The sequence below is a fragment of the Gadus morhua genome, chromosome 9 (assembly GCF_902167405.1).
Source record: "Gadus morhua chromosome 9, gadMor3.0, whole genome shotgun sequence".
Lineage (NCBI taxonomy): Eukaryota > Metazoa > Chordata > Actinopteri > Gadiformes > Gadidae > Gadus > Gadus morhua.
The window spans coordinates 20,017,897-20,041,115 of record NC_044056.1 but is presented as its reverse complement, the minus strand read 5'-3'; the positions used below and the strand labels follow the sequence as shown (position 1 = coordinate 20,041,115).

The 23,219-nt window shown below is 46.8% G+C and overlaps 1 protein-coding gene across 9 annotated transcripts in view; it reads right to left on the bottom strand.

Moving 5' to 3' along the window:
* mef2aa (myocyte enhancer factor 2aa) overlaps positions 1 to 23,219 on the bottom strand; it is a 57,855-nt gene that overhangs the window by 13,567 nt on the left and 21,069 nt on the right. For 6 of the 9 annotated variants that reach the window (XM_030365367.1, XM_030365368.1, XM_030365366.1 and 3 more), the window contains exons 4-6: positions 18,056 to 18,259; positions 3,746 to 3,880; positions 2,182 to 2,389 (exon numbers count right to left, since the gene is read on the bottom strand). In XM_030365367.1, coding sequence (XP_030221227.1) covers positions 2,182 to 2,389; positions 3,746 to 3,880; positions 18,056 to 18,259 — 547 coding nt within the window. Of the gene's footprint in view, positions 1 to 2,181; positions 2,390 to 3,745; positions 3,881 to 3,943; positions 4,076 to 18,055; positions 18,260 to 23,219 lie in introns of all 9 variants that reach the window. The other 3 variants (XM_030365370.1, XM_030365375.1, XM_030365373.1) reach the window with 1 other exon arrangement.

Here is a 23,219-nt window from a genome sequence, read left to right as displayed (position 1 = left end):
GACAGCTGACCTCGCCGGGTTAACCCTCGCACACCAACGCCCTCATCCCTAGAATGTGTATGCGGTGAGCGCATGACACATGTCGGCCCCCCTCTCTCTCCCCCCCCCAACACGACTTAGAGGAGGAACACACCTTCCTCCATGAGCCTGGGGCGAGGTCGGAGCCAATGCCCACCAGCACACCACTGCCGCTCACTAGATGCTAGACCCCCACTAGCGGGCACAGAGGGCTCTATGTGACCGTCTAGCTCGTGGGCTAGGCCGATGGGTCTGTGTATTGTTTGGCAGAGATGATATGATTTGTACCACGCTACATGGGTCACATACGGTTTGTACCCCGCTACATTGGTCACACGCTTTCAACTTTGCTAGATGGGTCAACATATGATCTATTCTGTATGGATCACGATACGATTGGTATCACTACTAATATATCATATAAAACGTAAATATAGAGCTGAAAAAACAAATTAATGTGTACCACCTGTGTAGTCTGACATTTACATCAAGTTATATTGATAACTCAGCGTACAAAGTTAGTCCATTGTTCTCATTTAAGTCAAAATAATAATTTCAATGTATTTTTTTGTTATTTGTCCATTGCAGTATTGAACAACTTCATACCAATGGCAACACTCACTAGTGAACAGACCACAGAGGGGTGGGTGTGTGTGGCTAGCCCATGGGCATAGGTAAGCTAAGCTTAGCACGCAACTCTCACTAGTGGACAGACCACAGCGGGGCGTATGTTAGTGTCTAGCTCGTATGCTAAGCTAAGCGTAGGGGCTAAAAGACCTCTCTTGAGGAGGATTTACCCACTGGGCTGGAGCCCACGCCGCTTGGCACTGGGAAGTCTGTGGTCTCCAGCATGCCACCTAATGAGATGCACCGAGCGACAGATGAACCATCCGCACCGCTCTGCCAAGTGGAGGGAGACGTGAGAACAACACCAAGGACAGGACATGTCCTGTCCATGTTTGCGGCACACAAAAAGCAAGGCTTTTGTCCCAAGCCTGTTAATGGCTCATTTGAGGGATTGCCCAATGGTGTATCATATAGAGACACGAGGATGCTCTTAGCCAACTTGTATTATTAAGATAGAGCGAGTGAGTGGTTCCATTCTTTGTGTTAACCCATCTGCAACAAGCTGGTATGAAAGATACTGCGGGTAACAGTCCATACCAAACCTACAGTGGGTACCCAAATCTACAGTGGGAATGCACACAACACCCACCAAGCATGTGGCTTCCTAACCACGCTGTGATGCTTCTCATGCTCTGCAGCCTTTCAGACCCACCATACTGTTTTACAGCAAGCATACGAATCCTACTTTTAGCCTGCCATGATTCATCTCACATTGCACATAAAAGGTGTGAAATTAGGCATTTGGAAGGTGTGAAGACTGACGGCTATCTCACACAAACACAGGCTACAAGGTGTTAACATGACCTCAGATCCTGAACACCCAGAGCATCGGTAATAGAAAGGAGATTCGCCCCCCATCTGAATGTTTCTCATATTCCGTTTTTCGCCTTACTTTCTCGAAGTGGAGCTGAATATCACAAAGACAAGGCTTTTATTGAACTATGCCATCTTCTGATTAATGACACAGGCTGGTGTAGTCTAGCGGTTAGGGTGTCTCCCAGTCTCCATGCCAAAGGGATGTGGGTCTGATCCTAATCGTGTACCTGTAGACATTCTTCAGCAAGTTGCGCCGCCCCCCCATAACTGCTCCTTAATGATATGCGTCTCAAAATCCCCTCTCTTTTGTTAAACCCACCCCAAATGTGATAGAATAAAAAATATATAAATAAAGTTGGGATCCCACATCCGAATGCATCACGGGATTTCAGTTGGCGATACCGCCATACTGAGAGCTCTCAAGAGAGTTGTATTACCGTAAATCCTAATTCAACGCAAATGCCGCCAACCACCGCTAACTAAGCGCCACGTCTGGCCTTAGAAACGCTGTGGCAGATTCAAACACACCAAAAATCCCATCCCACCATTATGATACATCGTTACGCGGTTAATTGGAAAACAAAGCCCAGACAACCATCGCTACCAACACAATGGTAACATTCCAAAGCTCCTATGCTTCCAAAATGGAGGCAGTCATTGCTTGGTGACGCTGGCGCGGGTTGGGTGCGTCCCGGTTCACAGGTCAGGGTTGGGACTGACCTGTGTTGCCTGCGCTGGTGGGCCTCTGCTGGGGGCCCCCGCTGGAGCCCAGGTTCCTGTGGAGGGCCGAGGAGTGCGTCGGAGGGGACAGCATCCCGCCGTCGCCCAGGGAGCCCTGGCCGACGCCCTGCTGGTACATGGAGGCGTTGGGGTGGGAGACGGGCACGGCCACGTGCATGGAGAAGTTCTGCTGGGGCAGCGCTGTGGGCTGCAAGAGGGGGGGCAGAGGGGGGAAGTGCACACACACACACACACACATGCACACAAACACACACACAGAAAAAGACATAGAAGAAGAGAGAGAAAGAGAAAGGGGGAGAATCAACAACCTGATGGGTTTGAGGGTGGGGGAGGAGGGGAGACGTTGGTGTAAGGGGGGACAGAAGTGTCCCTCGATGTTAAGTTATGTGTGTCCCACTGGTGAGCTGCCACGCAGATTAACACAACATGTCACACACATTAGTCGCATAAAGGTGGGATTCTGACAGTGTGTTAAAACATTTACGTTTGTGGAGAGAACATTAATGAGCTGACATATGGTATGGACACCTTTTCCTCCATACTATGGAATTAAACGTATATTCAAATATTACGTGGTGCGTTAGAACCAGATAAATAGTGGAACATTGCAAACTTCAGCACCACAGATAAACAATATATATTTTTCTAACATACTATTTATTGGTCTGTGTGTTCCTGTGTGTGTGTGTGTGAGTGTGAGTGTGAGTGTGTGTGTGTGTGTGTGTGTGTGTGTGTGTGTGTGTGTGTTTGCTCTCATGTTATTAGAGTCGAATATTGTTAATGGACACCCATTAAGTGCTGACTATACGAAGCATCAGTGGAGCGATTAACGACAGCTGAATATGCCGAGAAACGTTAGTTGTCATCATTAGTTGGTTAATGTCAATCCAAAATCAAATTATTATGGAAAAATAAATTATTAGATATTATTATAATTCTATATAATATGCCCTGCATATATTCAGAAAATGAACGATTGGTGTGCACAAGATCTTGCAGAAGTCCACTCGTGATAAGATCACAGTGAAACTGGTATTTCAAAGGGGGAATTAAAAAAGAATCAGGGCTTTGGGAAGAGACCTAGAGGTTTCTCTCGTGCGCTTGGGGTACAGATCTAATGGAATAGCTCAGTATATGGCAGGAAGCTACCATTAATCTAGATCTTCAGCGGAGCTAGATATATATAAGACAGACATATCTAGCGGAGCTAGATATAATAGACAATTAGGAACTGAAACTAAATTCAAAACTGAACCTAAAGAGTTTTTTGTTGTTGTTGCAATGGTCACGGCCCAGTGTGCCACCCAGTGTCACTGCAGTGTGATCTTATCAAGGTGTGCCAAAATTGAGCTGCAGAAGAATTAAAATTAGAAAAAACGACTGCATTCTTTGCGGAGAGACGCGGGTGTCGGGAAGTTCAAGAAGATGGTGACAGAAATTCGAAGGGTGCAAAAAACAACACAAAAAGTGAAACGAAAAAAAGGGTGAAATTCCTTTTGTGCCGCAAAAGCCAAGCAAAAAACGGTGCATTGACAGTACTTACGATTTTATGATTTCTCATCATATTATCAAACTCCTCATTAATTTTTTTATACTTTTCTTCTGTATGAGGCGTGAGGACATATGAGGCATCGGGATCCGGGCTATCACAGCCTCTGTGTTCTTTCTTGTTTAGCGCCTGCAGTGAACATCAACATAGAGACAGGAATCAACACAGAACAGGACAACGGGTCGTACTTACACCACTGCGCTTGTACATTAAAGCACGCTCTTCGCCTAGTTTGCTGAAATGGTCGTCCATGAGGGGGCTTTGACCAAAGCACTCCTCTGGGTCGGGGCTAGCACAGTCATTATGGCCTTTGATTCTCAATTTCTGAAATACAATTGGAAAGTGGATTGGAAAAACAGGCATACAGGAAGGGGTTATGTTAATTGTGGTCATTTCCGTGGTTCATTATATTACTACGTACAAACGTATACATCACATTTCTTGCCTTCAACAAGGTGGGTTTCCCAACTTGTCTAAGGTATCAACCAGCCAAAGCGACCGGATTTAATAGGAGATACAGTATATCTAAGAAACGTGGTCAAATGTGACCATTCCTAGCACCCTTCTAGACTGGACCACAAAAGACACATTTTGTTGACTAAACTGCATTTCTCTCCCCTCTCAGTTCTCCTCTCCTCCCGATCCCCCCCCCCGGCGCCCCGGCCTCCCCCTGCCATCTGTGTTTGCATGTTTCATTATGTTGCAGTTATCACGCGGCACCCAGCCCATGCGAGGACCCGCTGCAGAGAGCCTCACCAACCCCGGCCACACACTGCCTGCGCCCGACACTCGGGGAGAGGTTTGTGGGGGGGGGGGGGAGGGTTGAGGGGTGATCTTACCGAAGTGAATTCATGAGGGAAATAAAAGCGGGATTATCGCATCGTGGTCAAGGATGCTTATCTGAGCATGAAATGGTGCGGTTATTAAAATGAGCGCGAGGGCGCGAGCGAGCACATCAGTCGGTGTTGTCATCACCAGAGTCTGTTAAAGGAGTAAACGCAATGCGCTTTCCTCGGCGGTGCTGGTGTGCTGCTGACTCCCACGGAGTCTGCAGCCTGCCTCCTCATTAGACCTCTGAATAGCCGTGTTAACAAGGCTCGCTGACAGCATGTGACAGCACGTGACACCGCGGCGGGGCGCTTCAAAACATGATTTATGTGTGACTCTCCAGGTTCTGCTATCGGTGTGCACTGTGGGTGCGCCGTGTCGGCGGGCTGTCTCTGAAGGCCTCGTGTCTACAGAAAGGTCTGTGAACCCCCCCCCCCCCCTGCCCTCCCCCGCCGGAGGTGAGGGTCACAGGCTGAGCTACCTACAACCACCCCAACACACTAATGAGACCTTGCTCCGTCTTCACCACCCACCAAGGGTGGTGTGTGTGTGTGTGCGTGTGTGTCTGCATGTGTTTGATTGAGTGTGAGTGTGTGCGTTTGTGTATTTCTCTGTGTGTGTGTGTGTGTTTGTGTGTGTGTTTGTGTGTGTGTGCTTGTTCCTGTCTGTGTGTGTCTTTGTGCGTTTGTGTCTTTGTGTGTCTTTTTGCGTGTGTGTGTGTGTGTGTGCCTGTGTGTGTTTGTGTGTCTGTCTGTCTGTCTGTCTGTCTGTCTGTCTGTCTGTCTGTCTGTCTGTCTGTCTGTCTGTCTGTCTGTCTGTCTGTCTGTCTGTCTGTCTGTCTGTCTGTCTGTCTGTCTGTCTGTCTGTCTGTCTGTCTGTCTGTGTGTGTGTGTGTGTGTGTGTGTGTGTGTGTGTGTGTGTGTGTGTGTTTGTGTGTGTGTGATGGAGGTTCTGCTACTGCAGGTCTTTCAAGTTATCTGAGAGTAGCTTTGTTTGGTGAGAGCAGATGATGTGTCCAACACGATGTTATCACCAGAACTCCAGACCTGAGCACAGCATGCCTGGTACCAACTCCCTTGTTTAACCTGCTCTGGCTATCACTGATAAAAGCCTCTTCTCTGAATGGTATTCATGAAAGTATTCAACTCAGAATGAGGCTTAAAGAACACCTAGGATGTTTCACAAAAACACACCACTGTGCATCCCACAAAAAGACCAGGGTACCTCTTGGCTTATCTATGAATAGTAACTAGACTGGCGCAGCAATGTGAAGGGTTGCAGATTGCCCTCAAAAGACAGTAATAAAGAAGCTCAGCCACTATCATCAGACATAATTGTCCATCCTATGTGGTGGATGGAGAGCTGGTCTGCTAATGAATGTGAGGCCCTTCAACACATACTTACTGCTGTTTGCTTTGCTTGGACACACTTGTTATGTTGGCAGTGTGGTGGGACGCAACGGCATTCTTCTCATTCTGAGAAAACGCCTCTTTATATCATTTCCTGTTTACCAAACTCCCCCTCTCTAGTTAGTGTCGTGAAAGGGCTGTGTTTACAGGGTGAAAGTATGTGCACTCTTGACCAGAAAAGCCATAGATCTGATGGGGACCTGGAAATTAAAGCATCCAACCCGCTCATTACAGTCCCAGGGCTCTGTGGGAGCCGGCTGACAGTTCAGCATGGGGCAGGCAGGGCTCCACCACTTTCACAACCAGGACCACTTCTCCAAACCCCTGAGCCAAGGACAGGCGCCAATTAAGGAGAGGCCCACTAGGCAATCATGAATCAACTGTTCACCCAGAGCCACAGCAAATGAGGGTTACGTGGAAAAAACAAGATACAAAAAGACACAAAATGACAGAAAGTCTTAGAAGATGTCTTGTATGATCTTCAACATATGCCATTTTGTCATGGTATACCAATTGACCCCAACCCGTTTGTAAACTTCCTACTCTGCTCCAATCTCAAGTTTGGTTATTTTGTTTATTTTGTGAAGAAAGAGTGTGTGGGGCACTTGGACGTCGCCACAGGGGCCAGCGGCCACGAGGAGTGTGTGAATGTACAGAGCTCTGTCAGGCGGCTGGTGATGTTGAGGGCCCATCTGAGAGAGGGTTAAGCCTCTGGGACATTTATAGCATAACGCCATTGTGCTGCATGGGTGTGTGCTTCTCCGTGTGGACAACAGTTGATTCTGTGTGCTGCATTTCATACACAGCATCGTGCATTATACACTCATACACATCAACTACAACTAGCTTTAGAGAAAGTACCACAATTTTTCCTTGGGTCGCAACCATGGAGATAACATTCCCCCACTCCTTCCCATGCAGAACTCTCAGTCCAAAAAGCTTATTTTCTTTTATATCGCATAATGTTGGTATTTCAGGCTGAGGGGTGGGGGGGGGGGTTCAATTGGATAATTTAAACATAAAATAAACATTTTCAACTCATAGATATCTTCCTCTATCCCTTACACTCACCCTATATTTTCAGTGGTTGCTTCCTTGGAGACAAACCACATGAATGGGGAAACAAAGGCGAACCCAAAGCGTGACTATCATGCACATGCGGCGCTCATTGGGTGGCCGATGAGGGAGTGAGTTCAGCCTCGCTCTCCGCGTTGCCGTCTTATGAGAGTCACACACTGAAAGGTCTGTGAAAACATTGATGTCATTCCTTTGTAAATGACTTGGCCTGTCCCCGGTGTCCCACAGATGCTACCCCACCGCTCTAAGTAAATGGATCACTAAATCAGCACATGGCCAAACAGGTGTCATGCTCCAAACACCAAATGACAAGACTTGGATCCCTGCGCTGGCCAATCAGAGGCCGCTACACAAAGACATGGCCATAGAAGGGGCGCAGGGGAGGGTCGCCTGACCCACTCCCACTCTGCCCTTTGCCTATCGATGGACACTGACCGCCCGATCCCTCGTCTTCCCTCCAGCCGGGTCATTTCCAGTTTCCACCTTGCCACTATTTTCTGCAGCCTTTATTTATATAAAGATATATTCTCGTTTAAAACACACGACTCAATACACAACCCTGTCTTCAACAGGAGCTCTGTGAAGGGAAGCGATGGAGGAACTTGTACAATCTATTCACAAGACCCTGATGGGTTTTTAAAAGATGAGTGGGAAGAGGCCAGCTGGGATTCGTCCCGGCAGTACAGACCTGCAGTGAAAGAGACGAGGCTGCACAAATAAGAATGGAACCCGGAGACACTGACGTCAAGCCAGGGAGCTACGTGTGTGTGTGTGTGTGTGTGTGTGTGTGTGTGTGTGTGTGTGTGTGTGTGTGTGTGTGTGTGTGTGTGTGTGTGTGTGTGTGTGTGTGTGTGTGTGTGTGTGTGTGTGTGTGTGTGTGTGTGTGGGTGTGTGGGTGCATGCCTACATGTCTTGAACAGTCTTGTTTCTTTCTTCTCGCAAGAGAAGTCCTTGGGGCTACTTCTCGATGAAGGATACATACTGTATACATGCAACCAAACTGCTAAATACATTACAAAATACTGTAGTAAAGTAGAAATGAACAGCATAAGTACACACAAGGGGGGCGTGAGGGGTGCGGTTAGTATTCAACTTGTTGCTAGACTGCTATCATTGGGTAATGTTTTTTGATTGTAAAATATGTATTAGTATACTGACATGCCAATAGTATACCATATATTTGTAATAGGAGCCAGATAAAATAGATGAACTATGTTGAAAAAAAAAAAGGGAAACAAAGAAGTTTCGGAATTATTTATCAAAGCCTAACTAAACAGCTTTACTTAACAGTAACAAATATATGTTTGTTTTTGCATTTTAAAGTTTAAAACAACACATTTTTACAAAGGCCATCGGACTTGTCAAGTTCTTTGAATGCAGAGTGCCCTGGCAATGTGATCTGTGCAGGAAATGTACCTCAATGAGATGTCTCTGTTCTATCAGGAGTGCATTCATGCTGGGTCTCATTTGCTAACATACCTGAAAGAAGTGTTGCAACTCAAGGAAAAATGGCAATGCAGTATACTTTAATTTTCCCACAGTGTTTTCATTGGGTTCGATTTACTAGAAGTGGTGTACTGTGTAGGAAGCAGCAGACGAGGTAGACAGATAACATGAGGACACAGGGGTAATGGAGCTCTGTCGTTTCCTATCCGTGCCGTTCCCACTGGTTGTGTTCAGGTTTCTCCCTAGCCTCCTCCGCCCGGGCGTCCCAGTAGCTCGCACCCTGCAGGGCCCTGGATCAGCCCATGCGCCCGGCGCTACGCTAGGCAAAGTAGCGTGCTAATCCTCGTGACATTAGCATTGTGTCCGGGCCGTTCCGTGTAATGGGCTTATCAAAAGGCCTCTTTGAGTTCCAAACACACTTGAAAATCGGCATGGGAAGGCGACTGATAAGGAGGCTTTTATCTGCCGAGGAATATTTCTGCTCTTATATAACATCTTAAGACACGGAGTCATCCGCTGCCCTGGCGTTCCCCTCTTGCGCCGTGGTCTTCCACTCGGGAAATAAATCAAACTTCTAAGGCTTGTTTTCACGAATGCTGCTGTGTGGACCGCGGCCCAAGGCGTGGTTGGTGCTGCGAGGCTTTTGACTGGAACACCACACTTGATTTTTGAGTCATATTTTTTATTATAGCCTGCTATCCTATTGTCTAGTGACGGCTGGCAGGACAAGAAGGAACACAGGGGAAGCACTTCAGTGAAACTATTGTATTGTACGAAACAGGGGAATCTTCGTAATATTTGAAATGGATAATAACACAATTGACATAGATGAAAATAGCAGAGCCTAATCTGGGTTACAATTGTTTAAACTAGCTATGCGCTCTGTACAAAAACAACCTTTTGTCTAAGTCCATAATCATACTTATCCATTCTTTTATGTATCTGCGTCTGACCCACTGGGGTGTCACTCTGACAAATATAGAACATTTAAATGACCAAACAGGAGGCTTGTGCTGGCCCATTAGAGAGTGAGTTGCTGTAGGCCTCGTCTGAACGACGGAAGCGACCAAGCTTTGAGTGGCTTTTGAGTGGTTAACCGATGTCCTCCTCATGTGCCTACAGAGGAAGAACAGGAAAATGTGCTTGGATGTGGCTCAACCGGTACACAGGAAGTAGAGGCAAGTAACAGGAAGAAGCATGCAAGTCGAAGCTTGTTAAGGGAAACCAGAGACTCCTAACTCCTCTTACAGTTAGTTACAAGTCGTATTCCTCTAACTGTTGAGGAGAGACATTTGGTAACAAGTTAACTAATGGTCTAGTAAAGATTTACTAATGGGTTTCATGTTTACTACAGTAGTGGTATTAATTTATACATTATTAACGTATAAATTAATACTTGAATTAACATGAACATCATTTGTCAATTATGTCAGAGCAACCAAGATGATAACGGTACTGCCTCAACAAATGTTAATGGTTAATTATTGCAGATGATCTCTCTCTCTCTCTCTCTCTCTCTCTCTCTCTCTCTCTCTCTCTCTCTCTCTCTCTCTCTCTCCCTCTCCCTCCCTCTCCCTCTCTCTCTCTCTCTCTCTGGTCATTGGGTCGATCATTAGCTGTCATGGGCCCTGAAACCGAAGCCCCCCACCCTCAACTCTCATTGCTGCCGGCATCTAAAATATTCATAAGGACAATTAGGAGTTCCGATCAGGCCGGGCGGGAGCGCCTGGCCCGATCCGGGCGCGGGAGTCGACACACAGAAGGGCAGGAAGTGCCAGCAGGAAGTCTGCAGCGGAACACCCTACACCTGCTCGCACAGACCCAGCCTCATCAATCTGAGCGGCACCGGGCCGGCTCCGCTCTGGCCCCTGGTCGGGCAGCCAGGTAGCCGGGGGAGGGGTGGCGTGGTGCCAGCTCACCCCCACGCCGCCCTCCTCCCAGCAGGCACTGCTCTGTCCTCGCCCCTGGGCAGGAGGGGCCGGCCGCACCACACCCCATACTGGGAGACGGCGAGCGGGGGGGCTGGGTGGAGGTGGTGGAGGAGGAGGATGCGGGTCCAAGGGCAAGTAGAATGCTTCACAAGCGGGTGCAAAGAGAATACTTTGACTACTTGAGCTCCTTCTGTTCACCGGGCCCCCCAAGGTTAATGAGGAACAAAGGGGCCCTTTGGGGCCCTGATCTGGGGCCCTGTTGCTGCTGTTTTGGGTGGACATGAAGTTCCCATTGTCTGTAGTAGTTCCTACGTAGTAGAGCTACCGATTTGTGCTCCCATCCGACGTGCAGTTGGATGTAATTTAACTAGATCACGCTGAATTAGGTCAGGCTAATGTGTGACCCATTTTGTAATGTGTGCACTCTGTGACGGGTGTCTGACGGTTGAGGATTGAAACATTTTAAAACATGACACACGTGTCCACTTCTGTATGATCCGCCGTGATAGACGACAATCAACAGTGAACCAACATGCGCTGAAATCCCAAACCGAAGCATCGTTTCCCACCCGAAGGGCAACAACAACAACAACTGAATTCCTCAGCATCAATTACTACAACGCAGCGCCAAACAGTAACAACAAACTGACATAACAATGATGTTAGCTGTCAGACTCTGTGTAGCTCATTACAAGAGAAGTGTAATGAGCAACAGTAAATACTGCATTTGTCACTGGAGTCCCATTGGAGTTCCCATGTTAAAGGAACGTGCCAAGCTGCCAAAAGTGGAGAGAATAGGCCGTGCAAGCCTCGTCTTATCCCTGCAGAGACAGGTTGGGATCTGCTTCACCGGGGTGCCCCCAGAAGGTAATAATGCAGACCCGTTCGACCAGGTTAGTAGAGTGATTGTGGAGAAAGCAAAGAAACGTGACAAGGACTAGTTTGGTTTGGTTTGGACGCGATTTTTTTCCTGATGGCGTGTGCTCGTACCCAACATCCCGGTGGAAATGTTGGAGATTATGTTTAAAAAATAAAGCAACACAAGGACAATGTCGGTGAGGAAGATCAGGAGACCTGATCTTCCCGATCAGGAGACCTGATCTTCCTCACCGAAATGGTCCTTGTGTTGCTTTATTATATTTTTGTACCTCCTTTATCTTCCAGACCTGATCTTCCCGATCAGGAGACCTGATCTTCCTCACCGAAATGGTCCTTGTGTTGCTTTATTTTATTTTTGTACCTCCTTTATCCTGCAGTGCTTCGAGAGCATAGAGCTGCACAACATCTCGGTTGCCCTGACGTCAGTGAAGTTCATGTGGCAAAATCTAAAACTCTCTCTACAGTAGCCTGGTAACAAGGATCACAAAGGAGTGCTTACTCATACGTACGTGCGTGAAAAAAAAAAGAGAAAGAAAGGGGGGGAAGGGATCAAATCCAAGGGGAGGCTGTGTTTTCATGAAATACAGAATGTTACACACACACACACACACACACACACACACACACACACACACACACACACACACACACACACACACACACCAATGGGCATTATTTTTCTAAACCAAATTAAAAATCTTAACGGCTCGATCCCGCTCCGGTATTCTGAGGGTGTTCCCATGGCAACGGACTAACAATAATCATTTATCCTTTTTTTTTTTTTTGCAAAAGCGGGCCGGAATAGCTCGCTCTATAAAATACAACGAGATTTCAACCACTGTTGCTTTTGTAACACTGTAGAGGGATGGAGAGAGAAAAAAAATAAAGTGGAGTGGTGACCCTTTTCACTAAAAGCCCAGAGGAGTAGGAGACCTTGTCCCACAAAGAGGGGCACTTTGAAACCTAGCATGAGCTACAACATCATTAGCACCGCCTCACTCTGAATTTTCCACGAAGCAGCACCTAAACCCGGTGACTAGAACATAAGAAACATGGAACAGAACATGTTGTGTTGACTTGAACCGAATCACATCCGCTAGATTAGAGAGAAACTGTAGTCAGGATATTTCATCTCATTCTCATCTCCAAGGTAATGCAGATCACCAATTGCTATTTGAAAGCATTGAATTGTCTTTTGAGGCCAGAGAATTACCACAGGAACATTGTTTGTTTCTCTACTTGATTAAGATGTAGGCTACATCCCACACCACAGAGGCTACATTGAGTTTAATTATTTTGTAAAGACATAATTTGGTATAATTTCTAAAGACAGACCCCCCCACACGCACGCACGCACACACACACACACACACACACACACACACACACACACACACACACACACACACACACACACACACACACACACACACACACACACACACACACACACACACACGATTGCCAAGGTTTAAATGCAGAAATTAAATATGCTCATCATCGTCTTAATGTCTTCACCAATAACACTAAACAGGATGTGCACCTGGGTAAACATGCCACCGCGGTTCTGAACAGTTCTGGGACTCCATTTTTTCAAATTAAAATCGAACTGTTGTAAAAGTAAAACTGTGTCCCACACTCTCAGTTTGTCGAAGCATCCAGTGACAATTTCGTTCTCTGTGGTACCTCACTAACTGATTTTTTTGTACAATTGGATCAGTTGAGAATCTTTGTTGGGACTGAAGAGATGCAATGCAGCCTAGGCTTTTCTATTAGATGAATCATATGGTTAATGAGTATTAGGATGTATTTTGTATTCATAAGGAGTACCTTATATAATGGATGACCCAAGAATACCACTTGCACACCACTTTATGTGTCGATTCATTCCTTACACCTAAGGGGGCTTTAAACGGTTTACCCAGTATAGACACTTATTTGTGTCATTTTCTCCATCTCCTCTCATCCCATAGCTCTGTTTCCACGGAGCCACAAGCAGCCAGATAATTGATCAATCATGCTAATTGAAGAGCCTGGACAGCTAGCCACCATGGCAGATGTGCCAATTTACATTTATTATGATAGAAACGGGCCTTAATCAGTGTGCAGACTGTGATTGACACTGTGAAGACACTATGTGTCTAATCCCTGCCTCCCTTCACAACACAAGGCTGGTGAAACAGACACCTTAGAGTTTGTAATAGCCAAACACACTTTTCCTCGTTTAAATGTAATTGCAATCATAGCCGTATTGTTTGTATATCTTCTGTTTCAAAACAATAAGCGGAAGTAAGAGTAAGAAGTGCAGAATGGATTAGAAATATGGATATGGGACTTCAGTTCATAATTTGAGCACCATAGTAGACAATGGAAAGAAAAGGCGCCATTCATATGGAAAGACTGAGTATCCAGCCTGACATTATACTGTGGTCAGAATCTGCACATCTGAATGAAGACGCTCACGTCTGGGACAATATGCAATGATAACAATGGTGAACTCAAAATGAAATGGAAATGTTATTTTCCCACTCAGATTATCCTAAAATTAATAGACTGCTTACCAAAGAACGGTACATAAATACAGACAAAGCATTTCCTCTTTCTGAAGTGAATAAAAGGGCATCTCTTTTGGGAATACAGTAGACAAAATGCATTTCCCTATGAATGCTTGGTTTGTTCACAGATGAAACCCGGCTGAGGCACTCAGCCTAAGAGTATGAGCCGTCTGTATCCCAAGTCTGCATCTCATATTTAATTTAGCCAAGGAATCAAATTCAATAAATATGACATTTCCTAAACGAATGGATTTGATAAAGGTGGCAACTAAATGCCAATTATATTCTCTGATCTCTAATTAAATACACCCTGACACATACCTTAGATTTGAATCAAATGAAACTAATGTCGTTGTCAGATAATGTCTGGGAATTTGATCTGATTTCAAGATATTTGAAGCCATGAATGCATCTAGTCATCGTGATTGTGTCATCAAGTGAAGAAGACGGAGAAAATCAAATGAAATCCCTGGAAGATGATGAGGAGGTGATTTGATTAATGAATTGACCAACAGCATTCTTTTCAATTGCAACACAAAACGAATCAAATGTGAAACACTACAAAAACAACAACATTTTCTTTGTGATGAAAATCAAACAGATAGCAGATACAAACAAAGTGACATATTAGGATATGGTCATCCATAAATAGTTTATCTTTAAATCTGATAAGCAAGGAATATTAAATTGACCTAAAACCCGAATAATGTCCATTAAGATAAACATTCGGAAACAACTATAGTTTAATATTGATTTGGTAATACATTGGTGTATATGTGAATGTGTGGCGTTAATGTGGATGTAATTGTGTCCGGTGTATATAGTTCCATGTGATTTCATAAGGATTGCAACCTATTGATAAACACATTGCAACGTATTACTTTGATATTGGTAATCGTATTACATATATTTTGATGATCCAAATAAATGTGATTCTCGTGAGATCATTCAATAATAAAACTAGGCAGAGTGTGGGTGTGTGTTGTGTGTGTGTGTGTGTGTGTGTGTGTGTGTGTGTGTGTGTGTGTGTGTGTGTGTGTGTGTGTGTGTGTGTGTGTGTGTGTGTGTGTGTGTGTGTGTGTGTGTGCGCGCGTGTGTGTTTATGTGTGTTTGTGCGTCTCTCTTGTCTCTGACCATCTCAAAGTATGTTCCTGTGAAGTCTGTACAATCTGTACAAAACAAGAGCATGTAGGGTAAGGCATCTAAAGCTCAAGAATCTAAAGGCAGGCTATGGAAAGGGTGGATTGAACCTGGTACCCTTAGGCTGGGAGTCAGACTGCTTAGCCACCAGAATACCCTGCACTATACCTAGGATGCAGCACTAACACTTAAATAGGTATTAGTTTGATTACATCTTCGCTTTAATTGCATCTCATGTCGTTTATCATCGCAAGATTCTCCCTATCATCCAGTTCTATGCTGCCCCTTCAGAGGGCCCAGAGAGCCCGGCTGTCTTATCAGACTGTGGCCCGGGCACGCATCCATCTGTGGAAAACAGAGCGTGTTCTCACAGACTGCATGGCCTGGGCCTCTATCTACAGATGGTACTACTGAGCAAGAATGTGACCTTTGATTCTGGGTTGCTCACAAGAAATATCAACGGCCTGCTTCCTGAAGGATATGGCCCGACTGCTCGCTTGCTTCTTTGCTTTGTCAAGGGAAACGAGCACATGATTGTTTGCATGTAGATTATTGGTTTAATTCAATTTACATTTATTGAGATAAGTGTCCATAGTAAGTGTGTCCATGTGAGGCCCATTTCAACAGATAAAGAGGGAGAGAGAGAGAGAGAGAGAGAGAGAGAGAGAGAGAGAGAGAGAGAGAGAGAGAGCGAGAGCGAGAGCGAGTGCGAGAGCGAGAGTGAGAGAGGGTTTAGAGAGAGAGTGAGGAGAGAGAGAGCGTGAGAGAGAGAAAGAGAAAGAGAGAGGGGAGTAAGAGGGGAGAGAGAGAGAGGAGAGAGAGAGGGATAGGAAGGAGAGCGAGATTGAGGGGTAGATCGGGAGAGGAGAGAAGAGAGGGGATAGAGGGGGAGAGAACCAAGGGGATCCCATCATATGCCATTAGTTGCCCTTCATTCCATATCAAGACCACGGTTCCTCGGCGGGTTAGGGCATTGGTTTTACACACCAATGTTTTTCTACATGTTCAGTACTGCAATTGTTTCATGTGATACCATTGCCAAGAGTGGACCAATAAATACAAAGAGCTACCAGCTCACTAACATTGGTTATAGTGCTGCAACCCAGTCAAGTAAAAACGTGGGGTTGTGTGTGTGTGTGTGCGTGTGTGTGTGTGTGTGTGTGTGTGTGTGTGTGTGTGTGTGTGTGTGTGTGTGTGCATGAGGGTTTGTGTGTGTTTGTGAGGGTCTGTGGCAAATACTGTGCCTACACTGAATTGGACCTTGCCTGGATGAGGTTGGTTACTTCTGCTCTGCTTCTTCACTTCTGAAGCCACACAGCCAGCAAGGCTGGAGGGAGGCGATGTGCGCTGCGTATCTGCACTGATGCCGGCCCAGTGAGTGAGCAGGGACAACGAGACATTGTCCTGGCTTTAGTGCAGCAGAGGGCAGCCTCCTTGAGAGCGGCCAGAGGGGCAGAGAGGGAAGTCAACATCTCGCTGGCGTTTGTCCCCAGACTCCCTAGGTATGTCCCACCCTTCCCTGGTGCGTCCCTCACGGTCGGTACAGAATGTTCTGTGTTCCTGGGAGTGAGGGCTCACACCCGCGTGCACAGGTAGGGTAAAGGGTTGAGCCCAAAGCACAAGAAAGTGCATGTTTGGCCTCATATTTGTAGGGTGACGCATACAAGAACGAAGCAAAATCATAGTTTTCTAGAGAAGTCTCTTCTCCCGGTAGAAGGGTAACTTTACATCCGTCATGAGTACTGTGAGTAAAAGGAAAACAGAAGACACACACATGGTCACTGTTACGTGAGCAAGGCGTGCGGCCCATGTATTTTTAATCCAGGTGAGCCCTGCCTCCGAGGAGTGCCTTGATGGAGGGGGTTGACTGCACGGCCTCTCTAGATGTCCGAGCTGCACTCTCTCACAGCTCTGCCAAGCAAGTAATTCACCAGCACAGCAGAGTCATGAATAAGAGATTGCCCGGCCAAACTCTTTTTTATGAGTCTGGCCCCGACACTTTTAAGTGAGCGATTTAGAAGAGACCCCCACGAACCACTCAGTCCCGCTAATCTGCTATCCTCAATGATGTTTTGTAATCAGGATAATGATGATAATAATTATAACATGGTAGTCCATGGACATGGTCCAGGGTAAACATGTGATTATTATTACTCAACAATAGGCCAGGTTCATTTGAGGGTTGTTGTTTCATGAAGGGACCCATGTTGTGCTTTTCATTTAGTCTGCAAAGCGAGAGACATTGCGCCACAAGCAACAGGATTCGAGTGTGTCACTGAAAAGACATTTGGAGCACGATGTATCGCCAAATAATTTCCATTGGCTGTTCATTATCTGCTTGGCACAGTATTTTAGAGTGGCCTAATGAGTGGCGTCCTCTACCACTAATGTGCAGGCATGCAGGGACAAAGCCCAGCGACTTGGAGTGTTTGAAGAGCGCCAGGAGGATTTCACAACATGTCAACGGAAGAGAAACCTACTCAGTTTGTTACAAACTGCTCTAGCAACAAGCCTGTTCTCTCCCACATGTCTGGCCTAAGACCAGAGGAACAGTAGGGGAAATACAGCTATGGTGTTTTTTTGCAGGTACGGTATCTGGTGGGAAACAGGGAAGGGTTTAGCGGTCGCGCAGCAACTGTGTGCAGAGCCTGCCCAGAGATAGCTTTTCCACGGTGGTTGACGGACTCCAGACGACTTGGGACTTATCAGAGAAAGCAGACCTCCTGCACTCTATCTGAACAAACGGAAGCTGTTGGTACTCTCTCTCTCTCGTGTTTTTTATATCTTCAGATATTTGTGTCATAGCGCATTAAGCATAAGAAGTTGAACTTCTTCTGGCTTTTTGGCTGAGATCTCTGATTGCCTCAGATCAACGTGGGTTGGTGACCCCTGGTCCACGTCAAGCATTAACTGAGATTTGCTCGCATATCAAAACAATTCTACGCTTAAGCAGCAAAATGACGTGAAATAACTCTATAAATACGTAGAAAAGTGCAGCATATAATGAACATGAAGTTTGACCGGCGGGCCGACACTCACCTCTACGATGTCTGAGTTGGTTCTGCTCTCGTGGGGCTCGTTGTATTCGGTATACTTCAGCAACACTTTGTCCATATCCGTGCTGGCGTACTGGAACAGTTTGTTAGAGCTGTTGAAAATGATGAGGGCTATCTCACAGTCACATAGTACGCTCAGCTCGTAGGCCTTCTTCATCAGGCCAAACTTCCTCTTCGTGAAGGTCACCTGAGGGGCAGAGGGAAGACAAAACCTCACATTGTGACATGGAGAGGATACTTATTGAATAAATTATTGAAACCATCGACATCTTCAGGATAACAGTGTATGGATGCTGGACCATTGCTCTTCTCCACATCTATCTGTTCCCTTGTAGATTCAATTACACTAAATGTACCACACCAATCATACAATACAACAGATGTTATTATAGCTATAGTTAAACCATTCATACTCTTTCAAGATACAGCAGAGGCATGATAAAATGAATGAACCGTGAATACAATGCACACCACCGAAGACTAAGTCAGAGAGAGGCTTCATCACAGTGGCCCCTTCATAAGAAAACCACAACGGAACAGCAGCCCTCCGGTAGGCGACCCACTACACCGGTGTGTGTGTCTGAAACATCTCTGGCGAGGGGACCAGAGGTCAGGGCGAGAGGCTGCAGTGAGCGAGCTGAGTCAGAGCTTTGGCCACAACATGGGGGCTCATACATTTGCCTCAGCCCCTGGCTGCGTGCGCCCCAAACCACCAGCCTTGTAACGTGATCCCTCACATGGGACGCACGGGTCATGCATCACTCCTGATCGTAACCCAAGCCCTCACTGCAGAGTGGCTTCAGTATCTCTGCCGCCCCTCTCTCTCTGCGGTCATCATCTCAGACTACCCAACACATGTCGCTGTGTTACACCGCCCTTTCTGCACCGTGCCACTCTCTCGGAGCTGATGTTTTGCTATAACACCAACAACAAGAAGCACGTTTAGGACTGCAGAGCATTTTTTCCCAGCTAATGTACAAGCTATGGGCTTCCAGGTGATGTTTAGAAAAACTCCAAATGAATGAAAAGAAGGGGCCAGCCAGAGGTAGTGTCTCGTTTAAAGCCCACTACGGGAGATGTGGATCACCGCCACGGAGAGGATGAGACTCTTTATTCTCCATCCATTTTACTGACCTACTAAAAGAGGAGAGTCGAACAGATGAGCCGGCTTTGTTCAAGTTGTTCACAGCTCGCGGCTAGCCCCTCTTCGAAACTAGCATAATGCGGTCTAAGCTCTATGAGCTCTATAGCATCAATGGTACCATTCAGGCAGATGGGGTGGTCACTCACACTGTGAAAAATGAATTTCAAATCATTTATGCAGGTAATTAGACAGGGCCATTATCAAGGCTCTCTCCACACAGACACACACACACACACACACACACACACACACACACACACACACACACACACTCACACACGCATACACATACACCAACATGGCAGCCTTTACTTCTGCCATTATCTATTCAGCGCCCTGGTCCCAGGTGATCTCATCTGACGCACCAACAGGAGAACGGCGTTCGGAAAAGGACACGGTGTTAAAGAGACAAACAACACAGCTACAAGGCATGTTCCCCTGACCCGACCACAGAATAACTGTGTGTCTCCTTTTGAAAATTGCAAAAAAGCATTCGTAGATCCACTTTGACGATCTGCTTCATGGAACTAGACGGCAATAAGTGTCAGTTGCTTGTCTTGCATGTTAAAATATGGGTTCAAACAGACGAATACGTTCAGTCCACCCCTGGTTAGAGTGAGCGGCGTCACCCTAGTTAACCCAGGCCTCCGGCACTGTAAATAACCAACCCTAGAGCCTGTCTAGCTGTCACACCGGCGGTGTTTAGAGGTTTGCATAATTTGTTTGTTGGCTTAACCACGCGGCAAGCGTCGAGTGTCGTACGGGTGGAAATGATTAACAAAGTGTATGCTCTTTAGCAGATGAACGGGCGTGCTAAGCCAGGCCCATGTCCCCTCCCAGTGGCAGGGGGAGGACGCGGGGCCGGCGGCTGGGAGGGAGCGAGGTATGGGAGGGAGGGCTCTGTTCCACCTGGATGGATGGGAGCCCTGAGCGGGGGCTGCTGACCCAGCCATCGCTTCATTTCACCCTCTGCTGCCGCGCCTCACCGACACTCATCCCGTGACCCCCACCTCACCTCCACACGACCCCCATCTCACCCCCGCCCTGCAGCCTCTACCCCGCCCCCCCCCAGGAGCCTCTGGAGCTGCATACAACGGGGGGGGGGGGGGAGGGGGGAGAGAGTGAATTTCTGAATGCAGAGCACTAACCTTGAACACAATAACAGAAGTCATGTAGTGTTTTATGTAAAGGCCATGAACATTTGAGCGTGTTTATTCCACAACATTGACTCAACATCAACATCGTCGTTTCAGAAATACTTTTCCGTTGGTTCACATCACAACCCTGTGTGTTGCAGCCCTGGAGGATGAACATCTCTCAGGTAACCAGAGGCACTGAAACCATTTGTTGATGTTGATGAGTCATTTCAGTATTAGACCAAAGTTTATTGTTGTATGCACTGAGCAACAAACTACGCATCAGTTATACGGTAAGACAAAGACCCATCTGTCTTGTGACTATGTCTTACTTTTTAGAAATGAATAAAGTCATAAGTGTGACTGTTTCTCAATATCTGACAAGTGAGAGACTGAGATGTTAATTTAAAATTGCTGCTAATTAAATTCTGCAAAAATGCCAGCCATCAACGTCAGCTCTAAAAAAATCAAATAAAGTATTTTTCAGCGCGATTATTCATATGAACGTTTCGGATGTAGAAGCGATAAATAAATCAAAATACTGATAAAAACAAAAATTTGATTAAAAATACAAATAAACAATTAGGGATGATACCTGGTGGATCTAAAAACGGAGAGGTAACACAGTAACAATTATGCTTTAGTTATATGGGCCCAAAGGAAGAACGTTATGAAACTATAATGATCAAACATTCAACCTATAACGCGGTGAGGTATTGTAACAGTCTCTTTTCGCCAGTTTACTTTGAAACCATTTCATTTTACCCTACTAATCGGTACCATGAAAGAAGGGGATGACATGACGCATTACAGCTAGATAGATCCGTATTCTGAAAGAGTAAACCATTGGTGAACAAAGTACACAGACAATACACAAAGATGCACAGGCAGTCCCCTCCCCCCCGCCCCCCCCCTACACACACACACACACACACACACACACACACACACTGGGTGTCACTCACACGGTCTATCACTGTCTAACCCCGGGTGCGGAGGAGCCAGGATGACAAACAAGACATCTGGGACTGAGATGGATGCCAGGGCATGAGTCACTGACACCTTCAGTCGGGGTGGGGACCCGGGGCCTCGCGAGGGCTCCTTATGTCAGCTCTGAAGGCCCCCGTGGCGGAGAGCGGCGCCGGGGCCAACACACACTCCTGCCTGGCACCAGCTGGCGGAGTGACCCAGGCCCCGTGGCAGCCGCCCCCTGCTCATGGCCGGGCCGCGGCCGTGTTACGGGGGCCGGGGCCCGAGAGGAGACGGGGGCCGCTCCTGCTGTCCGCCCGGATCAGCTCTATCAGGGAGACGGCAGGGGCCCTGGGATACGGCCCCATGCCGACAACAGGGACCACTGGGTGGAACTGACCTTGCAACCCGGTGAAAGTAGGCCAGTTGTCTTACAGCGGGTGCAGCGGGCGCGTCCCAGAATAGTGAAGGCATGTCGCCTTGCGATGGATCTAATCAATAACACTGAGGGTGATCTGAACGGAGGAGAGCGTCGCGGCGTCGGTGCGGGGACAGAGTGGCAGGCAGGACGAGTGTCTAGGGAGGCGAGCTCTACGTCTACAGATTTTCACTGTTCGGCACATTTACTATCAACACACCATCCACCTGTCAATAATGACGCCTTGTAGGACTTCACTAATGAGCGAGGTCTGAAAAAAATGGGAGGGATCGGCAGTTTCGCTCCCCAGAGAGAGACAGCGCGTGTGCGAAAGAGAGAGTGAGAGAGTGAGAGAGTGAGAGAGAGAGAGAGAGAGAGAGAGAGAGAGAGAGAGAGAGAGAGAGAGAGAGAGAGAGAGAGAGAGAGAGAGAGAGAGAGTAAGATAGAGCAAGCAGAGCTCTATGCCCATAGGCATTTGACGTGCCAGAGAGAGAAAGAAAAAAAAAATCAAAATGAGCCACAGCAAGGGCAGGCAACCCTCCACCCAGCAGCGAAATCATCAAACTTTTAATGACTTGGGCAATTACCCCCAGTGAGCCTGCTTAATGGCATCCAAAGGACGTCACTGTACATCACCGCTCACTAAGCTCCAACCCCCCCACCCCGGTCCCTCCTCACCCCCTCAACATAACCAGGCTAATGTACACCCTCTCTCTTCCCCTATCATCATTCTTCCATTTCACTAGGTGAAGGACCCCTGCACGCGCTCATAGGGAGGCGGCGTGCCATGGGCCCTGCTAATGTTATTTTGTACTATTCATTAGTCAAAGCCCCCATGCCCGGTGTAATCACGCTGCGACGGTGGGCCCGCTCGGTTCAGCGGCCCGACATCCACGGGTCGGTCCGGCGACACAATGGAGAGCCATTTATTTTTAGAAAAAAAGTCTGGAGATCTCTTACTTCTGTGAAATTGATCAACCTGGGTTTTATTCGGATGGTTGTTTGGGAAGTAAACGTAGGAGGAAATGTGCCCGCTTTGTAAATCATTTCTTGTTTTCTTAAGGTGGAATATAATAGGACTCCTGGAGGCATGCAGAGTTTAACAGTTTCTTCAGCGGCACATTTATCTTCCCAGAGTTTTCACAACTGCGGATGTGGTTGTGGTGTGCGGCTCTCTAACGACTTCTGATAAGCGTCACGGTACTGTCTTTTTTCATTGCAATAGTGATCCGCTGTTGGGCTCATCGACGGACAACCATAGACCAACACAGCCTGCAGATATTGACCGTTATTATAATTGTTACCACTAAATCATAATTGATATCATTGATTACGGCCACAGTTTTCAAGCAGCAATTACTGAACAAACTTGCACCATCTTTTTTGACGATGAACTAAATGCGACAAACTAACTTTGCGCTGTGTCCCTATTGTGCACCAATGGGCTTCTGAAGAGAATCCATTTGTTATGATAGATAGC